This window comes from Lipophrys pholis (genome assembly GCF_963383615.2).
Source record: "Lipophrys pholis genome assembly, chromosome: 2".
Classification (NCBI taxonomy): Eukaryota; Metazoa; Chordata; class Actinopteri; order Blenniiformes; family Blenniidae; genus Lipophrys; species Lipophrys pholis.
In genome coordinates, this window is record NC_137636.1 from 8256553 (window position 1) to 8278799 (window position 22247).

The 22247-nt window shown below is 41.1% G+C and overlaps 1 protein-coding gene across 1 annotated transcript; it reads left to right on the forward strand.

Annotated features, from left to right (window-relative positions):
• Window positions 1-759: 759 nt before the first annotated feature.
• Window positions 760-22172, forward strand: ly75 (lymphocyte antigen 75). Its single transcript, XM_080458367.1, has 35 exons — window positions 760-1053; window positions 2971-3342; window positions 4596-4769; window positions 5046-5207; window positions 6842-6961; window positions 7647-7787; window positions 8025-8222; window positions 8352-8512; window positions 8629-8736; window positions 9169-9257; window positions 9352-9521; window positions 10651-10850; window positions 11385-11527; window positions 11728-11806; window positions 11965-12036; window positions 12300-12423; window positions 12515-12550; window positions 12677-12846; window positions 13069-13136; window positions 13226-13302; window positions 13897-14033; window positions 14607-14715; window positions 14815-14975; window positions 15811-15940; window positions 16076-16296; window positions 16380-16542; window positions 17079-17243; window positions 17349-17471; window positions 17701-17886; window positions 17989-18212; window positions 18322-18520; window positions 18717-18878; window positions 18970-19086; window positions 19199-19381; window positions 20714-22172. Exons 1-35 carry the CDS (start codon window positions 951-953, stop codon window positions 20884-20886), a joined length of 5220 nt encoding a protein of 1739 aa, XP_080314493.1. The 5' UTR covers window positions 760-950; the 3' UTR covers window positions 20887-22172.
• The last annotated feature ends 75 nt before the right edge of the window (window positions 22173-22247 follow it).

Sequence of the window (22247 nt, forward strand, 5' to 3'; positions counted from 1 at the left end):
CATAAACGAGACCCAGACATTTTAATATTATTCGATATCAACATTGTAATGCCACATTTCAGGAATTATTAATTTTCCACAGGGATTTAAGTTTCATATTTTTATTTGAGTGAGATGTTGTTTGATGAGGTAAAAAAAAACCCTGTCACATCTTGACCCTGTGTCTCTTCTTTTAAGTCGTTATGTTTAGTCTTCTCTTTTGTTTTTGGCTCATTGTCAGGTTGTCAGCCACAGGTCTCAGTGGCTCACACTGAGACCTGTCAATACCACATACATTTCAAGTTGTATTTATGTTTAGGTTGTAAGTCAACGTCTCTGTTCTGGATTTCATACATTTTCAGGATTTCATATATAAACCTCATGTAACTTTATTTCATTTCGCTCTGGTGTTTAATGGGTTATAGTTTTAAAATGCAATATAATTACTAGTGTCTCATTTTCAGTTTTGTTGGATGTTGATCTTTAAAAGAAAATTTTGGGGGGGGGGGATTTTTATCCACAATGGACCTTTTTCTTTCTTTCTTGCAGTTCAGAGTTTAAAAACCAACTTAATGTTGTAATCCACTGCACTGATCATATTTTGGACATGTCAATGGAAATTGTAAATGCATTTGATATGTTTAACAGATTTTAGAGGTATTGGGGTTTTTATTTTTGTAGCTCTACTTTAGTCTTGCCATGTTGTTTGTTTTGAGTTTTGCACTCGTCCACACTACAGCTCTCTGCTCCGTATTTAAGGCGGATGTTGACTTGAGCTTTACGCACAGTCCGCGTCGGTCGGAGCGGGACCTCCGGATAAACGCAGCTGACAGCTGAGCTGCTGTTCGCCTTGCTGATCACTTTCGTTTTGAAGTCGAGGTGTCCGCTGGCCTACAGTCGCTCTGTAACTGAGGCTGGCCGTTCACTTTTTCGAGTCCCCCCCTGCTCCCCGAACGCGCTGCGCCGTGATCATGCTGAGATTACGCAGCGCGACACTTTGCCTTTGTTTGTGGGTTGTGTTGGGAACAACTGTCCACTGGGGAACTTGTTCACCGGCTAACGCAGAAGGCTTGGGTGAGTAAAAACCGCATCGCATTTTACTTTTTAAATTATTTTTGTATATCTGCGTCACTTTTCGACTGCGTGCGTTGCTGTTTTCTTTCTGTTGGATCCAAACTTTGCCACGGAGGAGCGCGGCCGCGCCGTGAGGCAGCTAAACGGTTACAAACCTGCTCGACCACAACAACTGGAGGCAGATAATAACTGTGCTTCTTTTGATCGAGTTTTAAAATCACTCTCATTCTCTAGTGCGTCCATTGCCTCGGCGCAGTGTGGCAGGTCCGACAAGTTGCACACTCATGCTTTGGTCTGCGCGCAGCCAGAAAACATCTCTGCTCCTGTTCAAACACGGTCTGGTTTTCTAGTCGAGGACGCATGTGGTGTCCACTATGATCTGAAGTGTAGTTTATCCACATTCTGACTTTTCTCAACCCTCTGTCCATTTGGAAATATTTATTTTCATCTGCCTGAACTTTAGTTTGATCAGTCGCTCGGCATTGGCAATGCGCTTCCCGCACGAGATTAGAATAGTCATTTATTCATGTTCTGTATGATTTGGTCGAGCTTCGGGTCCAATAATGGGCAAAGGCAGTGTAAATAAAGTCACACACCATTTACAGTCACCAACTAACTTCATATTCCACATGTACACAGGGAGAACATGCAAACTATTGATGGAGAGGCTTCCTGGGCCCAACCACAACCTAAACTGTTGGCACCACGAGACAACACTACACCACCACGTATTTTTTATTAGTTTGTATGACTTACAGAATGCTTCACAGGATTAAACATGAACCATCAAACACAAGTGTGAAGTATATTATAAATACACTAAATTTAAGATGGCTATGTTTTGAAGCACTGCGGGCAACTCGATGGTACAATCGCCTCGAATTATGAGCCAGACGTGGTGAATAACTAGTAGACCCAATTGGACTACTTCAAGTGTGTACACAGAGATCAGGACAGGATGATATAGCTAATGGGAAAATCAATGTAAAGAGGCCAGGCCTGTAATAATCTGACAGCCTGGCTGCAGGAGACCATCAAGGGATGTTTTGTTTCAAAAGAGAACTGCAGTAATCCAGTCGTGATGAATCGGAGGCGTATATATCGATTTCCAGTTCAACATGTGACACAAGAGATCTTAGTTTTGGAATATTTCTGAGGTAGAAAACAAGCATGTGCGTATAAAATTCGCGGCAAGACTTCAGGATCTCTAAAGTTTCTTAATACTGTATCTTTGAATTGAACCAACCAATACAACCAGCCAGCTTGGGACCAATTTTGTCAAAGGCAATCAGGATTCAAACAGTTTATATCGTGATATTTTGTTCCATTTCGACTTGGTAAACCCCTGCAGGCAGTACTTAGTTCTCAAAAAATGTGTTATTGATAAAAGCAAATTTCCCCTATTTTTTGTTTGTATTTTCTATTTCCCCTGCAAAAATGTGAAAAAAACTCAACATAATGTTCTGAAAAGCAATTCTACTCCATTTATATTGTACCAGTCAGAAAAGAGACCCTTCAAGGTGCTTTTACAAGCCTTGAACTACCTTTTTTCCATGTTTTGTCTCAACCACAAGTATGTAACCAACTGTTTGGTCTGTGGCCTTTCAAAGTAAAGAAACAAACTTATTTTTGGAAATTTCAATCGGAGAACTTCGCAATACAAATATATATCTTATCGTGAAAGGGAGGGGAGGTCGGCCGCTCAGAGTGGGAGCCAAAATGTCAACAGGTGCTTTCGTCCCACAGTTTTTGAAGCTGTACTGTTCATTCCAGCCTTTTTAATGGTAAACTTCACCTTGTGTTAACTCGGCTTCACCACACTATGACACTGTCCACATTTAATGTTGAATGAGTCTGAAAAGTTCCGTCAGATTTGTTAAGTTGGTTAAGCTGCGGTGTCTTCCCTCTCTGCTCCAGACGAGGATGCGTTCACCATTCAGCACTCAAACTCAGGAATGTGCCTGGGTGCCAGGGCCTCATCAAACGTCACCCTCGCTGCCTGTGACTCAGCCAGCAGGCCACAGCTGTGGAAATGGGGTTCGAGGTCCCGGCTGTATAACGTGGAAACGTCGCTCTGCCTGATGATGAACGTCTACTCCAAGACGTTGTTTCTGGCGGACTGCGAGTCCAACCTCCTGGTGCTGTGGCTCTGCCAGGACCAAAGTGTTTACACGGCTTATCAGATGTTCCTGGCGGCCAGGGAGGGCCAAGTGGTCGTCAGACCGCTTGCTAATGACACTTGGGTAAGAGGAGGATCCCAGGAAAACATCTGCCAGAGGCCATATCGCGGTAAGTGTGGCGTCACCCCCCCCCCCCACCCGCCCACCAGCCCCTTCCTGCCATTTTCAAAAGCGTTTTCATTTAATTTTGTTTGTAAAAAGACAGAATTATGATTGGAAACTGCTAAGTTGATATTACATTATGTACATTTTGAATGTAGATATGTGTACGTTTGTAAATGATGTAATTTCACAGCATTTCCGGGTTGTAATTCTGTTGCCATCAATCAAACTAAAATATAAATCAGTCAAACGGATGAGATCACAGTGATATAAGCATGAGTGCAACATCATGAAATCACAGTTGGATTCAGTTTGTACAGAATGTAGCAATTGAATTTGGACCGTGGCTTCACTGAACAATGAAGCCACGGTACTTTCCTGCTTCTACTCGGTTCACCTTTTGTCACCACTGGCTTGTCTGTCACATCAACAAACCGGTTCTGGTAAATCTTTACACAACAGCCCGGCCAGTTGATTGTCGTCATTCCTCCCGGTTTTAGGTCACTCATGTAGTATAATAAACACAGAATGTCAGAGGTTAGTTTCAGGATGAGTATTCTCTACAACTATAAACTGGCGGCACAGAATTCCCCTAAAACACCAGCCATATTCGCCCACACCCCCAAAGTGGGAAGAACCATTAATGCTTACTTTCACTTTTGTTTCCTTGAAACTGCTCACCATATGACAGACCTGGCACAAACATAAAATACTCTCTAAATCGCGTTTTGCATTTTAAAACGTCTCAGATCGAGCTTTATCAATGTTTTCCTTCGTAATTTCAATTGTTTACTTATTTTCAACAACATATTTTACAAAGAAGTGAAAAATGAAGGTCAGTTTTAACGACTCCTAACTCAATACGTTCTAAGAGGAAGTTTGTGCCCTGAATTCATAGTCACAGTTGTAAAACCGACACTAAAACTGTAAATGCAGTCACATGCTGCCTTCTGAAGCTTATCTGAACTGAAGCTCTGCGACAATGTGTGACTAAATGGAAAATCACAGGCCACTTTGTTTCATCTGCCGTTACTTGATAACAACTTATTGGTTCTCTTGAACTCTTCTTGTGCACCGTTATTCCTGTTTATTTACAGAATCTGTTATAAGTTTAGGATATCCATGTAGAAAACTTCACTCCGTGAGTCAAAGTTATTGCAGACATGGGATCTCACTTCACTAACTATTTTTGTTTTGTTTGTGACAGGATGCGGGTTGTTGTGACATGTTTATGATTTCACCTATTTCCCCTCTGTGCAGTCGTTTACACCATGAATGGGAACTCTGCTGGCATGCCCTGCGACTTCCCTTTCAAATACAACAGCAGCTGGCATCACGCGTGCCTCCCTGACGCAGACTTCCCCGGACTGTCGTGGTGCGCCACCTCCTCCGACTTCGACCTAGACGGACGGAAGGGACACTGCCTGAAAACTGGCATGTTGCTCACATTGTACCAGAAGCTTCACCTCAGTCGTCCTTTTTTTAAAAAGTTATTTTGTCTTGATAAGAAGGTCAAATTTTGACTTTGCTTTTTGTTAAATTTTAGGAGACCGCAAGTCATAACATTATTGGGTGTCAAATGTCTGTTTATCATGACAAGTGTACAAGATGCTTTGTCTTTCTAAGAGTTATTGGGACGTCAGATTTTGAAATTGGCTCTGTGAATCCAAGCATTTCTGGAAACAATAAAACCTTTCTTTGACTCGACAGAGAATGGTTGCCACACTCTGTTCTCTGGTCCGGAGGGGAACTTCTGCTACGAGTTTGTCCCAAACGCTGCCGTGCCCTGGCACCGAGCTCTGGAGTCGTGTCGCAACCAGGGAGGCGACCTGCTCAGTTTGTCTGAAGCCGACAAGCTCAACTCCTCGACATGTGAGTCTCGTCCCTGCTAGAACGACGGCTCATCCACCCATTATGTCATCACGCCGAACAGAACTTCTCATTGGGTTACATTCAATTATCAGGCTTGGCTGTAAAACTTAGAAATGCGATTTTTAGAATATAGATAATGGCTTAAAATATATTTGATTCTTATTTTATCAATTTCTTTTTAATAAAATTCCATTAAGCGCATCCTCACTCTTAAACAAATCCAAACGTATTTGTCCTCCACAACTCACACAAGCATTTCTTTCTACATTTGTGGATTGAACATGGAAAGAAAACCACTAAAACTGATGGGAGTAGAAGCAGTTTAAGTCAGTGGATTTTGTACAGATTCTTCTGCTAAGATATTTACACTAATACTCCTTCATATCTGTGAAATCGATGATGCAGACAGTTTTTCAAAAAGCTAGTATGGATACCTTCTGTACTTTCTACATCCACAACATATCTTGGCTGGTTTTTACACTTCCTCATGGCGGCTGCTTAACTCATAGAAGCTGAGATGTTCAGATCCAGTCGGCGCTACTATATGAAATGGTGAGAAGCCTCCACTCGATCACCTGTGTTAACATATATGGCGGTTGAATAAACGTAAGCAAGAAAAATACAAATAACCTTTTAAACACGTGACGTGATCTAAGACGACCAAGTATTTTATTTTTTATATCCGCTCAACCATAAATCAGACGTTCAGTATTAATTTCAGATGAAAAATTGCAAGAGTGGTAGGCGTGCACTACAGTTTCTAATGAAAACTGAGGTTTTGCAGTTCTTCCAGTGTCTTCAGAGATACTAAGAACTGAGTTGGTCATGATGTTTACAAAAATGCAGAAGCTTGTTGCGGCCGTATACGCCACTGTGTTGTTTTCGCTTCACATTTAATCTGGCCCACACTTTCAAAAGTGTTTTACTCTATGTGAATAGAACCAGAAACATCGGCTATGTTTTGATTCAGGAAGCACACAAAATAAATCAAATGTATTGTCACTGTTGATAAATGTTCACATAAGGTTATTTTTAATCATATGAACTCAATAATTTTTTTTCTTTTTCGTCACACGAATCCAGTTCTGTGAAGACTCTTTTATTTATTTTTTTTTTTATTTTTTTTTCTCTTAATAACTTTTAAACTACGTCCAGAGGCAACATTTAAAGGATAAACAAAGATGCATTAGTTTTTTTGGGGTTTTTAAAAAAAAAAAAAAAAAAAGAGAGAGAGTGAGAGATCTCTTTGCACCAGAACTTTTGCAGTTCATGATTCTGGCTTTTATCTCGTGACGTCTGTCACAGTGCCTTGCGGTTCTGTGGCCACTCAGTTTTTGTTCAGCAGCAGTTCTCCGTCGTGAGGCTCGCTGACTCACAATTTGTGGCTTTAAAATGTGAACCGACTTTGAATGTCACCGACGGCAGTCGCCGCCCTTAAATCGTTCTCTGTTGCACCTGACGGACTGTTTGCTTGACAGCTTTATGGTCCGCTGGGGTTCCAAGTCTTCTTTCTCCCGCCTCGTGTTTCAAAGAAATTTATTGCAAATCCTTGTCTCGTATGGTTTTGTGTTCAAACAAATCATTTCCACTCTCGAGTAAATCTCCCTACCCTGTGGTGACGGTGCATTATGCAGGGCTGGGCGGCCTTCGGAGGATGCCGAGCAGGATGTGGATCGGCCTTCATCAACTCGACACTTCTCAGGGCTGGCAGTGGTCAGACGGCTCCCCTCTGTCCATGATACGCTGGGAAAGAGGTGATGATGACGCATTTGTTTTCTATTAGTGATCTCTTATGTTGCGAGATAAATTTAAGCCCGTGCAATTACATGTCGAACTTAAAGTGTCGAAGCACATCTTTTCAGCTGTATGTACATTCCAAAGTGCTTTATAGGCTTTGCTTTTCTGCACAAGCAGAGTGATCTGGTATTGTACTCAAAGCACCTGCTCCTCCCAGCACAAAAAGCCCTGCGTCCTGCTGGGATCTGCTGGCTCATACTTGCCCCTCTGTCAGACCAAGAGTTGGTGTCAGTCTGAGAAACAATGCGGCTGCTGTTGTAAAGAAGCTCATTGTGCCCCGTTATTGGACTTGCTGTGGCATTGGGATTGTCAGTGCGCCTGAATGAGCCATTAACAATACTGAAAGGAAGGCTTTATGAAGCCTGCTTGCTATTGTGTCATGTTTTCTTCTCCAAGGGAAGGTGTTGGTGTGAATGTCAAGGATACTGCAGCTGGCTGGTTTTCTACTGATATGAGCTCTTTGTGGTTGTTATGGGAGTGTTGCTACTGACACAATTACGCCGCGCTGCCATTGCGGCGTGAAATATCTCTTCTCTTTCACTTCCCCTTCCTATCAAGCAAAAAAGGCAAACCTTGAAAGATGAGTTTTTTTTTTTTTTTTGTTGTTGACATTTGTTTGTATGTGGGCAATGTATTTGACAGGAATGCCACCCTCCTCCGCCATTATTGAGTCAGACTGTGGAGCCCTGAACTCAAATATGAACTATGAATCTCATCCGTGCAACAAGGGCCTACCGTACATCTGCAAGAAGCGTGTCAACGCCTCCGACGCAGCTGCAACAGGTCGGTCTGCTGCTCCCATTGTGCTCTGTGTTTGCTTTCTGATTCAACTTTAGATAAGGCAGCCGGTCTCGTTGTGGCTCTGCCTGGCTGTGCTGATGCAGAGCAAAGCTCCAGCTCAATGCAGATCGAATTTAGTTTGGCTCATTTGCATCATGATCTTCATTTCACATGTATGATTTTGTCTCGCATATGCACAACCTGGCCTCTACTCACCACCCATGTCTCCTTGCTTTCTAGAGTCGTTGGTATATAACGAAACGGTGTGTGCAGAAGGTTGGGTCCCATGGAATAGCTGGTGTTACAAGTTGGTGAAGGACAAGCCCCAAATGTATATGGATGCTCAGGAGCACTGCCTCACCTCAGAGGGAGGGGCAGTTTTAGCCAGTTTTCACTCGGTTGACAGCAAAGAGATGCTCAGCGCCAAATTCCATGGAGGTAAAGCTTTTCTTTTCAAACTCATTCAGGACATCTTCATAGGCTTCACTTGGCTAAATTGCTGTATTTGTCAGTATATATTTCTGGCAGTGTATAAGTGAAGTCCATTTTTCATTTTTGTGTCATCAGGTGGAAATTTGTTGGACGTGTGGATTGGGATGATAGGTGCCGGTACGAATCCCACCATCTTTAAATGGGGCGACCAATCACCTGTCACTTTCACTTTCTGGGACCAAAACCAACCACTGCAGCCTGAGCAGTATACCAGCTGTGTTTTCTACTCCGGAGAGGTTCGTGGGACACGTCAGTCTTTGTATTCTTTATTTTCTTTTGCGTGTTTATTTGCAGACGAGGCTGTCCTTCCTCACTTGAGGCCTGTGAATTCAAACCTGCCTGTGCTCTGCAGTCTCATGCTTGGCGATTGGGGGATTGCGGTCAGAGACTTCCCTTCATGTGTCAGAAGAAAGGAACGGTTCAGAAATCAACCTCAACACCCGGATGTAACTTTGAGGATGTAAGTATTGTCCCAATTGTCGGAGAGAAGACTGCAGTGTTTTGCATAATGAAAAATTGGGTCACGACTACAATGCTTGCGTACTTGTACTCGTTCTATCTGAACCTCTTCACTTCTTCTTTATGACATTCGTGTTGGCAATGATATCTGAAACTAGACATCAGGAGCCGTCTTGGAGTGAACGACACAGACATGAGTCCTTGGTGAAACGTAACTAGGTCAAGCAGACGTTTTGACAACAGTTGTTGAAATCAAACCTGTGTAAAAACACCCACATAGTCACAAGTTTTATTGTGACGTTGGAAAGTAATGCACTATGTGACGGTGACGGTCGCTCTGCAGAGTGCTGATATGTGTCGTAACTCGAATGAAAATGAATTATTTTGGCCACGTTTGCTTGTAAGTTGATGGTAACGGTTGTGGATTGTCCAGGGTTGGAGGAGACACGGAAACTCCTGTTATAAAGTGAACACCACACGTGTGGCCTTCAAAGACCGTTGTAACGTCACTATTCGCAACAGGTGAGTGGCTGACTGGAAGAACTCCGAAACCAACACACTCTTTTTTTTTTATTTAATCTTAAAACATTTACTCATATTCGGCTGATCTGCGCAGGTTTGAACAGGCTTTCATCAACCGGCTACTGGCGGAGTACATCAACCGGGATCGTCATTATTTCTGGATTGGGCTTCAGGACGTCAATGACACGGGCGAATACCAGTGGGTGAGCAAGGATGGGCGCCAGGACGTGGCGACGTACACCAACTGGGGCGTTTCTGAACCAGGTTAGTAGAAATACTTATGGTTATTGCTGCACTCAATGACATGTAGAGGTTCATAATCACTCACAGTGCTATTTTGATCCTTTTTTAAAGACTTTCTTTATACATATTTGTGCATGATTTAATCCTGCCATCTATTTCATATGCATGACACTGACCGAGCGTTCATAGACACTTGCAGCGCTCTTCTATTCCTATTCTGTCACCGCTGACAGGATTTGTCATGCCTACTTTTCATACCATCACTCAGAGACCTGTAAAATATCCAGAAAATGTAAATAAAGCCAACAAAAAGCAAAAGATTAGAGCTCTAAAAAGCACTAGTGGCTCCTGGGCGTCCTCAGAACAGCCATTCAGTCACAGACTAGATTCCCCAGAGCTTCACACATTTGTAACAGGAGCTTCTCGGCACCATCAAAAACACAGTAATATTGAATAACTGCCCGATATTGAAAGTTCTCTTTGGAAAAAGGGGAAGAAACACTCGCATCATATTTGATCATTCTAAAGCCATAAATATGAAATAAAAGGGTTATTGTCTTTGCAGATTATTACATATTGCTTGTTGGTGGAGGTCAAAAAATTGCTCAAAGTTTTAAGTTTAAAAAAAAAAATGTATCTACAGATTAAAGGAAATTATATGTAACAAATTAATTGTTTGAATGAAACTGTTTCCCCTTTAGAACCTTCAAATTCACAAGCATGGGCCAGAAAATAAGAAAAATGCTCCAATATTCTAAGGACAAAGTACTTTCTGGTTTTAAACCTTAACTTTTCTCATCAGTCCCTAGGTTTACTCATGCATGCAGAATAAATATACAGAAATAACTCCTCCAAACCCTGAGTTTTATTAGTGAATGTAAATAAATTACTGCAACAGCATGAGTATGAATGACTTTGAACCTACAACGAACGCAAGTTATCAAACACTATGTGTGTATATTATGATATTAAGGTTCTTGATTTTATGTTTAAGTTGACATTTTTTTTATTTCATGTAGTTTGATATTGTTGCTGTAGCAGTACAGATGAATGGATGGTTTGGTTATAGTAAAACATTCTTGAATGAAGTATGGTCTTGACGTATGTTTGACATGAGTAATCATCTCGTTGCGTTCCGTGTGCGTTTCAGAGCGGGATGGAAGCTGTGCGGTGATTTCCACTGCCAAACCTCTGGGCCAGTGGGAAGTGAAGAACTGTACGGTTTTCAAGGCTGGTACCATCTGTAGGAACGACCTCGTTCCACTTCCGCTGCCAGATCCAGAGCCGGACGTTAACGCCAGCTGTCCGGATGGATGGGTGTCCAGACCAAACGTCAAATACTGCTACAAGGTAGGCGCTCGTATTATTTCAAAGAGAACTGAAACGTTTAGAATCTGTTGAGGCCATGAATCAATTACTATTGAAGCCTGTAACTTGAGTTTAAGAACAAACAAAACTCTTGTTCTATGAAATATTTTAATTATTTTGAGATGCTTTGTTTGATTTTGATAACGTATGAGCTAAAATTATAAGAACAGTAAAAAGGGTTTGAAATATTTTAGTTTCTGTCAATTATTTGTAAGATATTGGCATTTCAATGAGGTTTCATTTCAATAGGAGCCATTTAAACATTAGCATGTGTGTCAACTATAGGGATTATATATATGGATTAATAATTAATTAGCTTGTACTTGAGCCAGACGCACTACTAAATGTGTCTCGACTCCCAATTGCTTTGTCATGAACAGTCGATTTCTTTTCTTTTACAGCTGAATTGTCTTTTTATTGCTTGTTAGAGTTTGTTAGTCGATTATTGTGGCTCTTTTTCTTTTTTTCTTTTTTTCCTTTTTTTTTTAATAGCTGTTGTTCTGGTCACTTCTTCAGGTGTTTCATAAGGAAAGATTGACGAGGAAACGTACCTGGGAGGAATCCAGGAGATTCTGTCAGGCCCTGGGAGCCGACCTGACCAGCTTCACCAACGTTCTGGAGATGAGGGCTCTGCACAGCATCGTGAGGGAAACCGTCAGGTATCCACACGTCATCATTGTTTGTTTCTCCCATCTGCATTTGTGATTTGTCAGCTCCTTGTGAAATCCTGTCGGATAAACATTTAGCACTTTAGTCAAGCCTTAAAAAAAAAAAAAAACATGCCGTCTACTGACTAATATAATATGTGAATCATTGACCATTGGGACGGTGGTTGTGACTGTTTCTCTTCTCATTGCAGTGACAATCGGTTCGTCTGGGTTGGGCTGAACAGGAGGAATCCAGCCCTGCGATCGTGGGAGTGGAGTGATTCTCGGCCAGTGAGTTCCACCTCAAACATTTCCCCCGATTCATCATAACGTTCTGTGTAGCAGCGATGCGGCTCGTGTGTGACTCTGCGCCACAAGCCGGCCGTTGTTTGACGTTTGTCCTTGAAAGACTTGCTCCACTGTATCATGCTTATGGTTTCTACAACAAGGTGTCTATGGACGTCCTGCATCAAAGTTTCCTTGAAGACGATGAACACAGTCGGGACTGCACTGCATTCAAGGTGGGCTGGGGAGATTTGTCGCTGATGCTTCCTTTTTATAAAAAAAAAAAAAAAACCCAAGAAACACCACATTTCTATCTCAAGTCATGTTTTAAACTTTTATTTAGCCATATATCAATTTGGAAGTGAAAAATAAAATAATGACAATTAGTTAATTCAGTTTTTTCATTTAAACTTTTGTGGTCATTGAGATTTTTTTTTAATTTCTTTATTTTTTCCTGAATGATGATGACAATAACGCACGACTTTTCTGTGCTCACTAGTCCATGAGGAGCACCTTGAAGCACCTTTTTGTGTATCTGATCCACGATATACCGCCCATGCCGTTCTACGCCACGCCGTTCAGCTGCGACACCCAGCTGGAGTGGGTCTGCCAAATCCCCCGAGGTAAGATCACAACTGTGATCTCGGTTGGAGAGAAGAGCAACAGGAATTTCTCGCTTGTATCCTGATTCTGTATTTGTTGATGCGTTCACAGGAAAGACACCAAAAACCCCAGAGTGGTACAATCCAGGTAATCGCGTCTTCTCACGCTCTGCTGACAGCAGCTTTGAATGGCCACTTTATGTTTGTTTAATCACAGTGTGTACTTCATCTCTGTATATTATTATAACTTTTAGTTGTTTTTTTTTCTTTCTAGGCGGACACCACGAGACGTCCATCTTTGTAGATGGAGCGGAGTTTTGGTTTGTGGATGAGCCGAAGCTGACTTTTGAGGAAGCAAAGCTGTTTTGCAAAGCCGCTGACAGCAAACTGGCTGCTCCACTTAGTTACGCTGCTGCAGGACGCATCAACCAGTACCTGAAAAGTGTGAGTGATGCCAGCCTGTCGAAAAACTGCGAAAAAGACGTGGGGAATTTTTTGTTTATACATTTTGACCAGACAAAGATGGAAGTGTGTCAAAAAAAGCATTTTGCTAAATTATTTCTTTGTAACTATTCTTGGCAATACCTTTTTCATATTAGTGAAATCATATTCTCCAGCTTACAGTTCGGAATGGGTTTTTAATTCTTGCCTGCATGTCTTGAACAGCTGCAAGGTTCACAAAGTCAGAAGTGGTGGGTCAATATCGAACGGCCCGGACGAGTCATCCCCATGACGTAAGCAATCGGAACACGCTTTTCTACACTTTCACTGAACGTGTGGTGAAACATGAAGCAGATGTTGATTGAAACGATGTGTCTTCTAGGAGCACCCAGATGTACTTTTATAATTCCCATTTCCTCGGGAGATGCACTTTCATCAGCGCAGAAAATCTTATTCCAGGCAAGTCAATGTCTCTACCACTGCTTTTAAATATATATATTCATTTATCTCAGGGGGGAATTTATTAAAAAAATGTTTTAACTTTTTTTGCATTTTGAACAGAAAATGAAATTTGTCCTAAGATATTTTATTGACAAGATGGAATCGAACTGTTTTTTGTTCTCTTTGCTGCTTTAATGTACTTCGGAGTGTATTTCTATGCAGTAAATAACCATTTATTAACATAAACACTTCAAAGTCGAAATCATTTATTTTTTTTATTTTTTTAAGAGTGACATGAGATTTTATTAATTGAAACATTTGAGAGCGGATACATTTTTTTATTTTTTTAAATACGTCTTTCTGTTATTGTCAAATTTATAACAAACAAAGTTTTCAAGGAATTAAAACTGAAAAAGTGGATTTTATAATGAATAGGTTACATTTGAAAAGGCCTCTCTTTGAAAATATTCTAAATGTTCCCCACTAAAAGTTAAATACTGACAACCACACTTATTTTCCAACAGCACGGAAACTTTTACATTTTTTTTAATTTAAGATTAATAAGCTTGCTTCAGGTTTGTCACATGCATACGTTTTCATTTTCACTGGCAGAATATGAGCGGACCTGCCAGCAGCGGTTGCCCTTCGTGTGTGAAAAAGACAACGTTACATCAGTGGAGATAAACCCGCTGGAGCCTCGGCCTGCCGGCCGTCCCTGTGGGGACAAAAACCTGTCCTTCAGAAACAAGGTCCGACACTTTTTGAAATGTTCCAGATCTGTCACACACAAAAATGCAGCTAACTTGTGTTAAACCAGATCCATTTAAAGCAATAGATTTTAAAAGTTTTGTGTTAATAGAGTTAAAGGGTATCTTTTTTGAAAATAAAGGATCTCTACCTGGGATGGGCAGCGTTGATCAGCATTCATCCCACGACAATGACATCCTCTATGTCTGTCTACGCTTTTAATCAATATGCATTCATTTAGGTTATAATTTAGTCATTTCAATTGATACCTGGATCAAATGGGTTTGTAATCCTCCTACCAATACCCAACATTTATCAATGTTTGGGGTTACATGTGCACTGCAGGCTGTTGGTTGTCCCCTGTCAACAGTAGCTGGCCACATGAGACATTCATGAAAAACTCCTTATATGTGAACTTCAGACATTTACAATCTGCATTTAACATAAGAACAGAAGTTATTGGCAACATTCATATGAAGCACATGGATGAATAACATCAGGCCAGAGAGCTCAGTCCTCTTTATCTTGTATATAAACTCATTTTCTGTTATTATAATGGTGTCTTAACTTTTCAGTGCTACGTTTCACTGTCGAGCTTGAAACCGGTGACATATAAGCTTGCCTCTGAGGACTGCCTGTCACTGGGAGGAAGCCTGCTCTCGGTCTCAGATCAAGTGGAGCAAGGTTACAAGGCTTTTTTTTGTTCTTCTTATTATAATAATCCTCTTTTTTTTGGCTTGTTTTTAGTCTGCAAAATAACACTGAATATGTTTTGTGTGCCAGACTTCATTAACACCCTCTTGCCGGCCACGAGGACTATGGACAATGTTTGGATCGGTCTCAAGATGCAACGTAACGACCCTGAATGGGAAGACAACACTCCTGTCAACTTTGTCAATTTTAACCCTCTGCTCCTCGGCATGCACAAGGCTGTAAAAGTCAATGTAAGTTTCCTATCCTCTGCAGAAATGATAAGTCAGTTTTTTTTCAGTCTACAAATTAGAAACTGGGGAATGGAATTGTAGAGCTGGATAGACGTATGTAGCCGGACCGTTCTGTCTTTAATCTGCAGTGGACTTGAACTGTTTGGAATGTTTGTGTATTCCACATTGAAATGTATGTGAAGTCAAAAATAATGGGATTTAGTATTGAGTTGTTAAATCAAATTTGATCACTTAATGTAACTTTAACCAAACTAGTAGCTCAAGTTTAATCTACAATTATTATTGTTATCGAATGTAGATAAATACTGAGGGTCATATTTAATCTTTTGGCCCTTGCCAATTTTATATGTGTCTAGTTGACTTTTACTTTCTCAGTTGTGCGTAATCTGTACCACGCTTTCTTTGCATGCAAGGCCTGCCAAACGCGTCATCATACCCGTAATGCAACAAAGTGAAAGTCACGGCAATGAAAGCCCTCGGGACTGAGAGTAAAGCCACTATGTGACAAATAAATTCATCTATTTGAACTAAAGTGAACTATAAAGTGCCTGTTATTTCTCTAACTGTACGCAATAAATGTAGAGGAAAATCTCCCATCAGCTATGAACAATAAATACAGCTTAAGCACCACCATCACATTTCCCTGGCAACATAAGCTGCTCTCGTAGGTATTGTACACACTCTGTACATGAAGCTATGTAAAATCAGGTTTGAGCTCAATGCTGTGGTGTTTTAACACTGATACTCATTGATAGTATTGGGCTGTTAAAGCTTTTGATTTCAAACTGTGCCATTTGTGTGTCGTCCCCCCCCCCCCCCCCCCCCCCCCCATTAGAAATGGGATCCAGACAGTTTGGAGTTTTGTGTGTATATGGTCAACAATCCTACCTCTGGCATGCTGGGGACCTGGGACTACTCCTCCTGCACACAGCCTCAGAATTCTGCCTTTTGCCAGTACTATGCAGGTCAGTCCTCTAAAACACTCAACTGTCTGAGCACACATTGTTTTTGCTGCAATATTCAGTTTACTCATTTCGACCTGTGACATAAGCTTTGGTGCCGAACACAGTAATGCAACATGGCATTTGTACTCCTCTCAGATAAAGTGGAGGAGCCCAGTGTACGCACAGAGCCTTTGCTCGTCAACAACCACACCGTCCTTCTGCTCGCCAAAAACCTCACCTGGTTCGAGGCCTTGGAGCAGTGCAGGAACAACAGCATGGACCTGGTCAGCGTGGCCGACACCTTCCTGCAGTCCACTCTCACCGTGCACGTGAGCCGTGCACAAACCCCCATGTGGATTGGCCTCTTCAGCGAAGACGTGAGTGCACCAGCAACCGGCTTCCGTTTCCCTTCGCTTTTGTTTCCGTCATTCCGATAGCTCCCGTTTGGTTTTGCGTTCAGGATGGGATCCACTACCGCTGGACTGACCACAGTCACACTGTGTTTAGTCGCTGGTCTTCTACTGCTACCAAAGGTTCATGTGTTTACCTCGACACGGACGGGTTTTGGAAGGCAACAGAGTGTGAAGAGACTCTCGGAGGAGCCATTTGCCACAAACCAGACAGTGAGTAAGGTGTTTTTCCCCTCTAATTGGATGTGAGCAGGTCCCATCCAAGTCTGGCTCTGCTTTGTCTCTCTTGGATGGCCAAGCTCCCCCACTACATCTTGAAGAGAGAACACGTTTCAGCCCCTCGTATTTGTAAACCGATCAACGGGAACAACCGATTCTCTAAACGGGATTGGTGGTAAATATTAGATTAGATTTTCTCTTGGTGTGTGTCTGGACGATTTGATCAAAAACAATTTAGGAGTCCGGAAAGGCTTCTGGGCCTAAATATTTAGCTCGGATGTTTGAAATTCTGCACCAGGTTCATAATTTCAACTCTTATTATTTAATGTCTTTTGGTCACAGGATGTTGAATTTGTCTTGGAGGAAATTTGGAAACCAAAATGGAGTCGTGTTTCCTCCCTTTATTAGTGTATTTATAGGATAGATATCCATAGATACAGCAACAGCATTTATGTAAATCTTTATGGATTTAATCAAGTATTTCTGACCTAATATGCTTCATTTCGTAATATGTTAAATATTTATTCCAGGGGAAATCATCACCAAACCTGAGGATGTTGCAGTGAGGTGCCCCCATAAAATTAATGGCCCAAACTGGATCCCCTGGAAAAACAACTGCTACACCTTCCAGATGATCGCCTCCAGATGGGACAAGTTCGACCAAGGACAGATTCCAAACATGTGCAAAGACCTCCGTAAGACTTCCACCACACGGGCGACGTGTCTTCATCTGTTAAAAAATGTGAAGATTCCCGGATCGAACCAGCTCTGCTAACGATGGTGGTTTTATTTTTATCCAGATGAAAATGCAGAAATCCTTTCTATCCGAAACGAAGAGGAAAACAAGTTCATCCAGAGTCAGCTCTTACCATTTCAATCTTTGGTTCAGTTTGTATGGCTGGGAATTCTCAAAGATTCCAATGGTTAGTATTTTCTTTAAGCTTTCATCAGTTCTGAGTGTATTTTTAGGGGGGGGGGGGGTGTTGTTCTGCCCTCAAGTGACAGAGCTGAGCTTCTTTTTAATTGAATCTGTTTGACACATTCTGCTAGGACGGAGACATTCTATCATGCAAACAATTTAAGATGTGTGTAGCTGAGTGTTACTTTATGTGTTATGTTTTGGGATTAATAGTGACGTTTGTCCTGTTTCAGATAACCAGACCAAGTGGTATGATGGTACAAATGTCCAGTTCTCCAACTGGGCCAAAGGCCGACCGGATATCAATGGACCTTTCTTGGCCGCTCTCACCACTGACGGCTCCTGGATTCTCATCTCAGACCAACGTTTATACCCCGATTTCAAACAAAAGACGATTGTGGCCTGCAAACTGGACAATGGTTGGTAATCACAGGTCACAGGATCTCCAATATTGAACAAATATTCATTACAATGTTTTTATTCCTGTTTTTTTTTTTTTTTTTTTTTTTTTTTTTCCAAAGACGTTAAATCGGAGTACAACCTCTCATCCAAGGATTTTCAAAAGTACGGCAGCTTGAATTATGAGGTAGTGACTCGGAAGTTGAGTTGGTACCAAGCCTTGGCAGAGTGTGGTCAACGGGGAGGTCATCTGGCCAGCGTCCATGACATCCAGCACAATGCACATCTGAAGCTCATTGCGAAAACAGATGGCTTTTCGCTGTGGATTGGCCTTTCCAACCAGGACGTAAGCGATCAAAGTCCAAGCAACAACCTTGTAAAATGGATTATAATTGAGTTGCGTTAAAATTTCTTGCCATTGGGGAATTGATTCACCCACCAACTTGTCCATGCAGGTCAGCGGCTCCACCTATGAATGGTCTGATGGAACAAAATTTGACTACAACGCTACCATCGCTGACAGCGCCAACTCAAACAAACTGCAGGCCAGCTGTGTTTTTTTGAACCCTTCTGGAGCCTGGGTGAGGACTGGCTGCAATAATTTGATAAATGGCGCCATCTGCTACACCACCACCATCACCACCTCTTCCCAAAGTAAGACGCAGACCTCTATTCTATACAGAAACATGGCCCTTTTAATATTATGTAGCAATTCCAGTAATAAATTGACTAAAATTACTTTTTTCCCCCCCTTAATGTGAAGTGAAATTTGTGTGAATCTGCCTGTGATTTAATTTCTTTTTGAGTAACACTGATCATCATTAATCTTCTGTCTGTGTTATAAATTTAGGAGCCAGACAGCAAGCTGCTCCAGAAGACAATCGATGCCCTCAGAACAACGGCGCGTCCAAGTGGGTTCAGCATCAGGATCACTGCTACGCTTTTGACATGAGATTGTACAACTACAGCGTTTACGGCATGGAGCAGGCCAAGACCATCTGTCAAGTAATGGGTGAGTTATTGTTTTAAGATTAATCAATGTTTTTCAAACTATGGGGGGGAAAAAATGGTGGCTAAGTTGTTTTTCTTATCTCTGCTGACAGATGCTGAACTACTGACCATCAAAACTAAAGAGGAGAATGACTTCTTGTCAAAGTATATATCAGATGATCCCCTCATCACCAGCAGAGTGTGGCTTGGAGTTAATCTAGATACTCAGGGTATGTACATATATATTAACTCACACCCAAGTTAAAAATCGGTATTTTGTCCTTATTGTGTTTGAGCTTTTCACCCTTTTCCTTCCCGCCGCCCGTCATCTTGTTCTCTCAGGTAAGCCGGTGTCTTGGCAGGATGGGTCGGATCTGACCTACTCTAACTGGAAGCCCGAGCCCATGGTCATTGGGAAAACGGCGGAGCCCCGCTGTGCCGTCATGACGGCCGGAGATGAAGGACTGTGGAATCTGGTTGGCTGCAAGTCGAGCAACAGTCGTGTCATTTGTAAAACTGGAACAAGTGAGTATCACCGCTGCATTGAAGTAAAATGACCTAAAACGGCTGACGGAGCTATGGATGGATAGTTTCAGAACATTTTCTTTGACTTCTTGTGTTGTCCAGTCTATCTCGCCAGAATCACCAGTATTTGTCTTGATTTTTTTTTTTTTTAAATGGCTGTATAGTTTCCAAGTAAACACGAGCTCAATATAAAAAATTAGAAAATCCAAACATTCTTTATGGACACATTCTTTATATAGAGATAAATTAACAAGAATATTGTAATAACAAATGATTAGCACCTTTTTCATGATGATTAAATGAGTTTTTCAATCTCAAGCAAAAAATATTGACATGTGCTTAACTGAAAACTGTTCAGATTATCTTTTTATATACTATATTGGTCCAAATATAAGATGTTTGAAGTTGGATACGCTTCTATTCACAGTCTCTTACCTTGCTAGTTATCATTAATCTCGTGCTCCGGTGCATGCGGCCTCCCATACATATCATCATTGCTGCCAGCCAAAGCATTTGAGCATTTTAAAGCCTTAAAATGACCCGGTAACAACAATGTCCTCACCCCTTGGTATAATCACTATGTTGCCATTCAGTACTCGCACCCGACGGTTGACTTGCTCAGTCAAATGTCTGCTTATCGTGTTCCTCTTGTCTCTAAAAGCCCCAAGATCCTGCCGGCATAATACCGTCAGCTGAATATTAAGACCCCACATATGACAAACAAGCATTGTTTTGTTCTTATTTTACTTAAAATAACGTGTTTTTTGTTTTTTTTGTTGTTTTTTTTTAATACAAGTGTATAGAATTGGTTAATTCACATTAATGTGTGAAGATGTTCTGAATTCAACAGATTGAGGCACCACCACCACCAATGGGCTACTTTAGTCTTTAAAATGACATTCACGTTAGAGGTTTTTGCAAATGATGAACAGATCAAGACATTTTGCTGTCTCTGGCACTCCAGACCTGTTTTGCGTTAAAGGTACACGATATGAAACTTAGGTCATGCCTACATTGTCCATTGAGTGGCAGTGTTGAGTCAGTCTGGTGAAGTAACTTTTTTTTTTTTTTTTGGTTTGCAGTTTTGCAAAAATACTCTCGTAGGCAGAATGTGTCCAGGATTGAGAGTAATCAACTGTGTTTGGGAATGTTTAAGTCTAAAATCAAAGGTCCAGATGTAGACTTCTTTATTTAAAAACCCCAAATATCTCTCTTTATATATTTATTTTTTGGATTAACTTAAAATTTGCAGTATACATTCGTGCAGAATTAAGAAGTTCGACCGTGTTTCTTTCTAAATACTGAAGCCAACCCGACTTCTTTGTTCTTCAGAGTCTGCAGGAACTCCAGTGGCACTGGGTCTCTTCATCGTGGTCCTCCTCGGACTGCTATTGGCCGTCGCGTTTGTCGTCTACAAGAAGAAAAAGTCCCACTTCTCATCAACTGTCCGCTACAAGAGGACCTTCGATGAACTGGACACCAGTATAATAACAGAAGCAGAGTGAGCGGTCTCGGGGAGTGTTCATTCGGCTGTCTTGGGTTAATTTGAGATCTTTAAATTTGGAGAGAGTGCAGTCTTATTCTGATCTTCTTTTAAATTATTTATTTATCTCACTCGACCCTCAAAATTATTTGGGCTCGTGTGTAAAATTGTAAATACGGTTTTGAGATTTGTGAATATCTGCTGATTCAGTTTCTTACATTTGGGGTAATGTTTGTTTTGGGTTTTTTTTTTTAAGAGCATCGTGTTGTAACAAATGTAATTGCTTTGACTGATTCCAGCTGGTGAATGGGAATCCTTGATTATAGACTTGAAAAAATATGCAACTTTACCAATTGTGCTCTATTTGGCCATAACGGTTTGAAATGGCAACCGTGTATGGGCGGCGTCAAGCATTCACGAACAAAATGTGTTGCCTATTTTGAATTCATTATTTTACCAGGAGTTTGTTGGGTTGTTTTTATCTTTATTTTTTTTTTTTTTTTTAACAGGAAAGTACATCAGTTCCTAGCGTTATGACATGCAGGTCATTTGAAAATACAAAAAAAAAGCTTATTCTGGTTGATTGTTATATATTCAGGTGGTTTTACCGTCAAATTCTTGTTCACACTGCCGGACGCTTCATAACTGTCTGCCACATGCCTGACATGCATTTTATTAGTGAAAGCTACTGTTTGAGAGAAACCACTGTGGTTTAAATAAAGACATCAGTATTTTTGTTGGGATATGCATTTAAATGTATATCCTACTGACCGTGCCTTCCGACATAATTACATCTGACAAAGAAATGTTTTTTTTTTTTTTTTTTTACAGTGGGATAGTTTGTTTCTCAAATCTGATCTTCTCACTTGTTCATCGACTTATAAAGTGCGTGACGCTGTCTTAGTTTCAAAACTAATCAGGCGTCCGATTTTTGGATCCGATAATGTAGCTATGCACTGAACTATGGGGACGAACGCACTTTAATACGTTGTGAAAATACGGTTAGGCTTAAGCACAACGCCGATTGAAGAGCTTTCAAATTGCACTGGTGTTTTTGCTATTAATGCTTTGTAAATATGTGACGTTTTTGTTTTTTTTCTTACTGAGAATGAACCAAAGACGCTCCGAGTCGTTTGAATGTCAGAAGCCTGAGGCTTTCCCTTTCGCTTTGAGGAGCTGCCTCAGGGTTGTTTGTCGATATGCTGATATCGAGTTCCAAACCTCTTTTCTTTTTAAACATCACTCCTTGCAGATTGTTCGGCTCAAATCAGGTACAGTATAGTTACAATAAAATCAGTTTTCACTTTTTCTTCTCGAGTCTTGTTTCATGAAGTTATTGACTCAATATTTGGAGTTGCACACTGGATAGAATTTAATGATAAT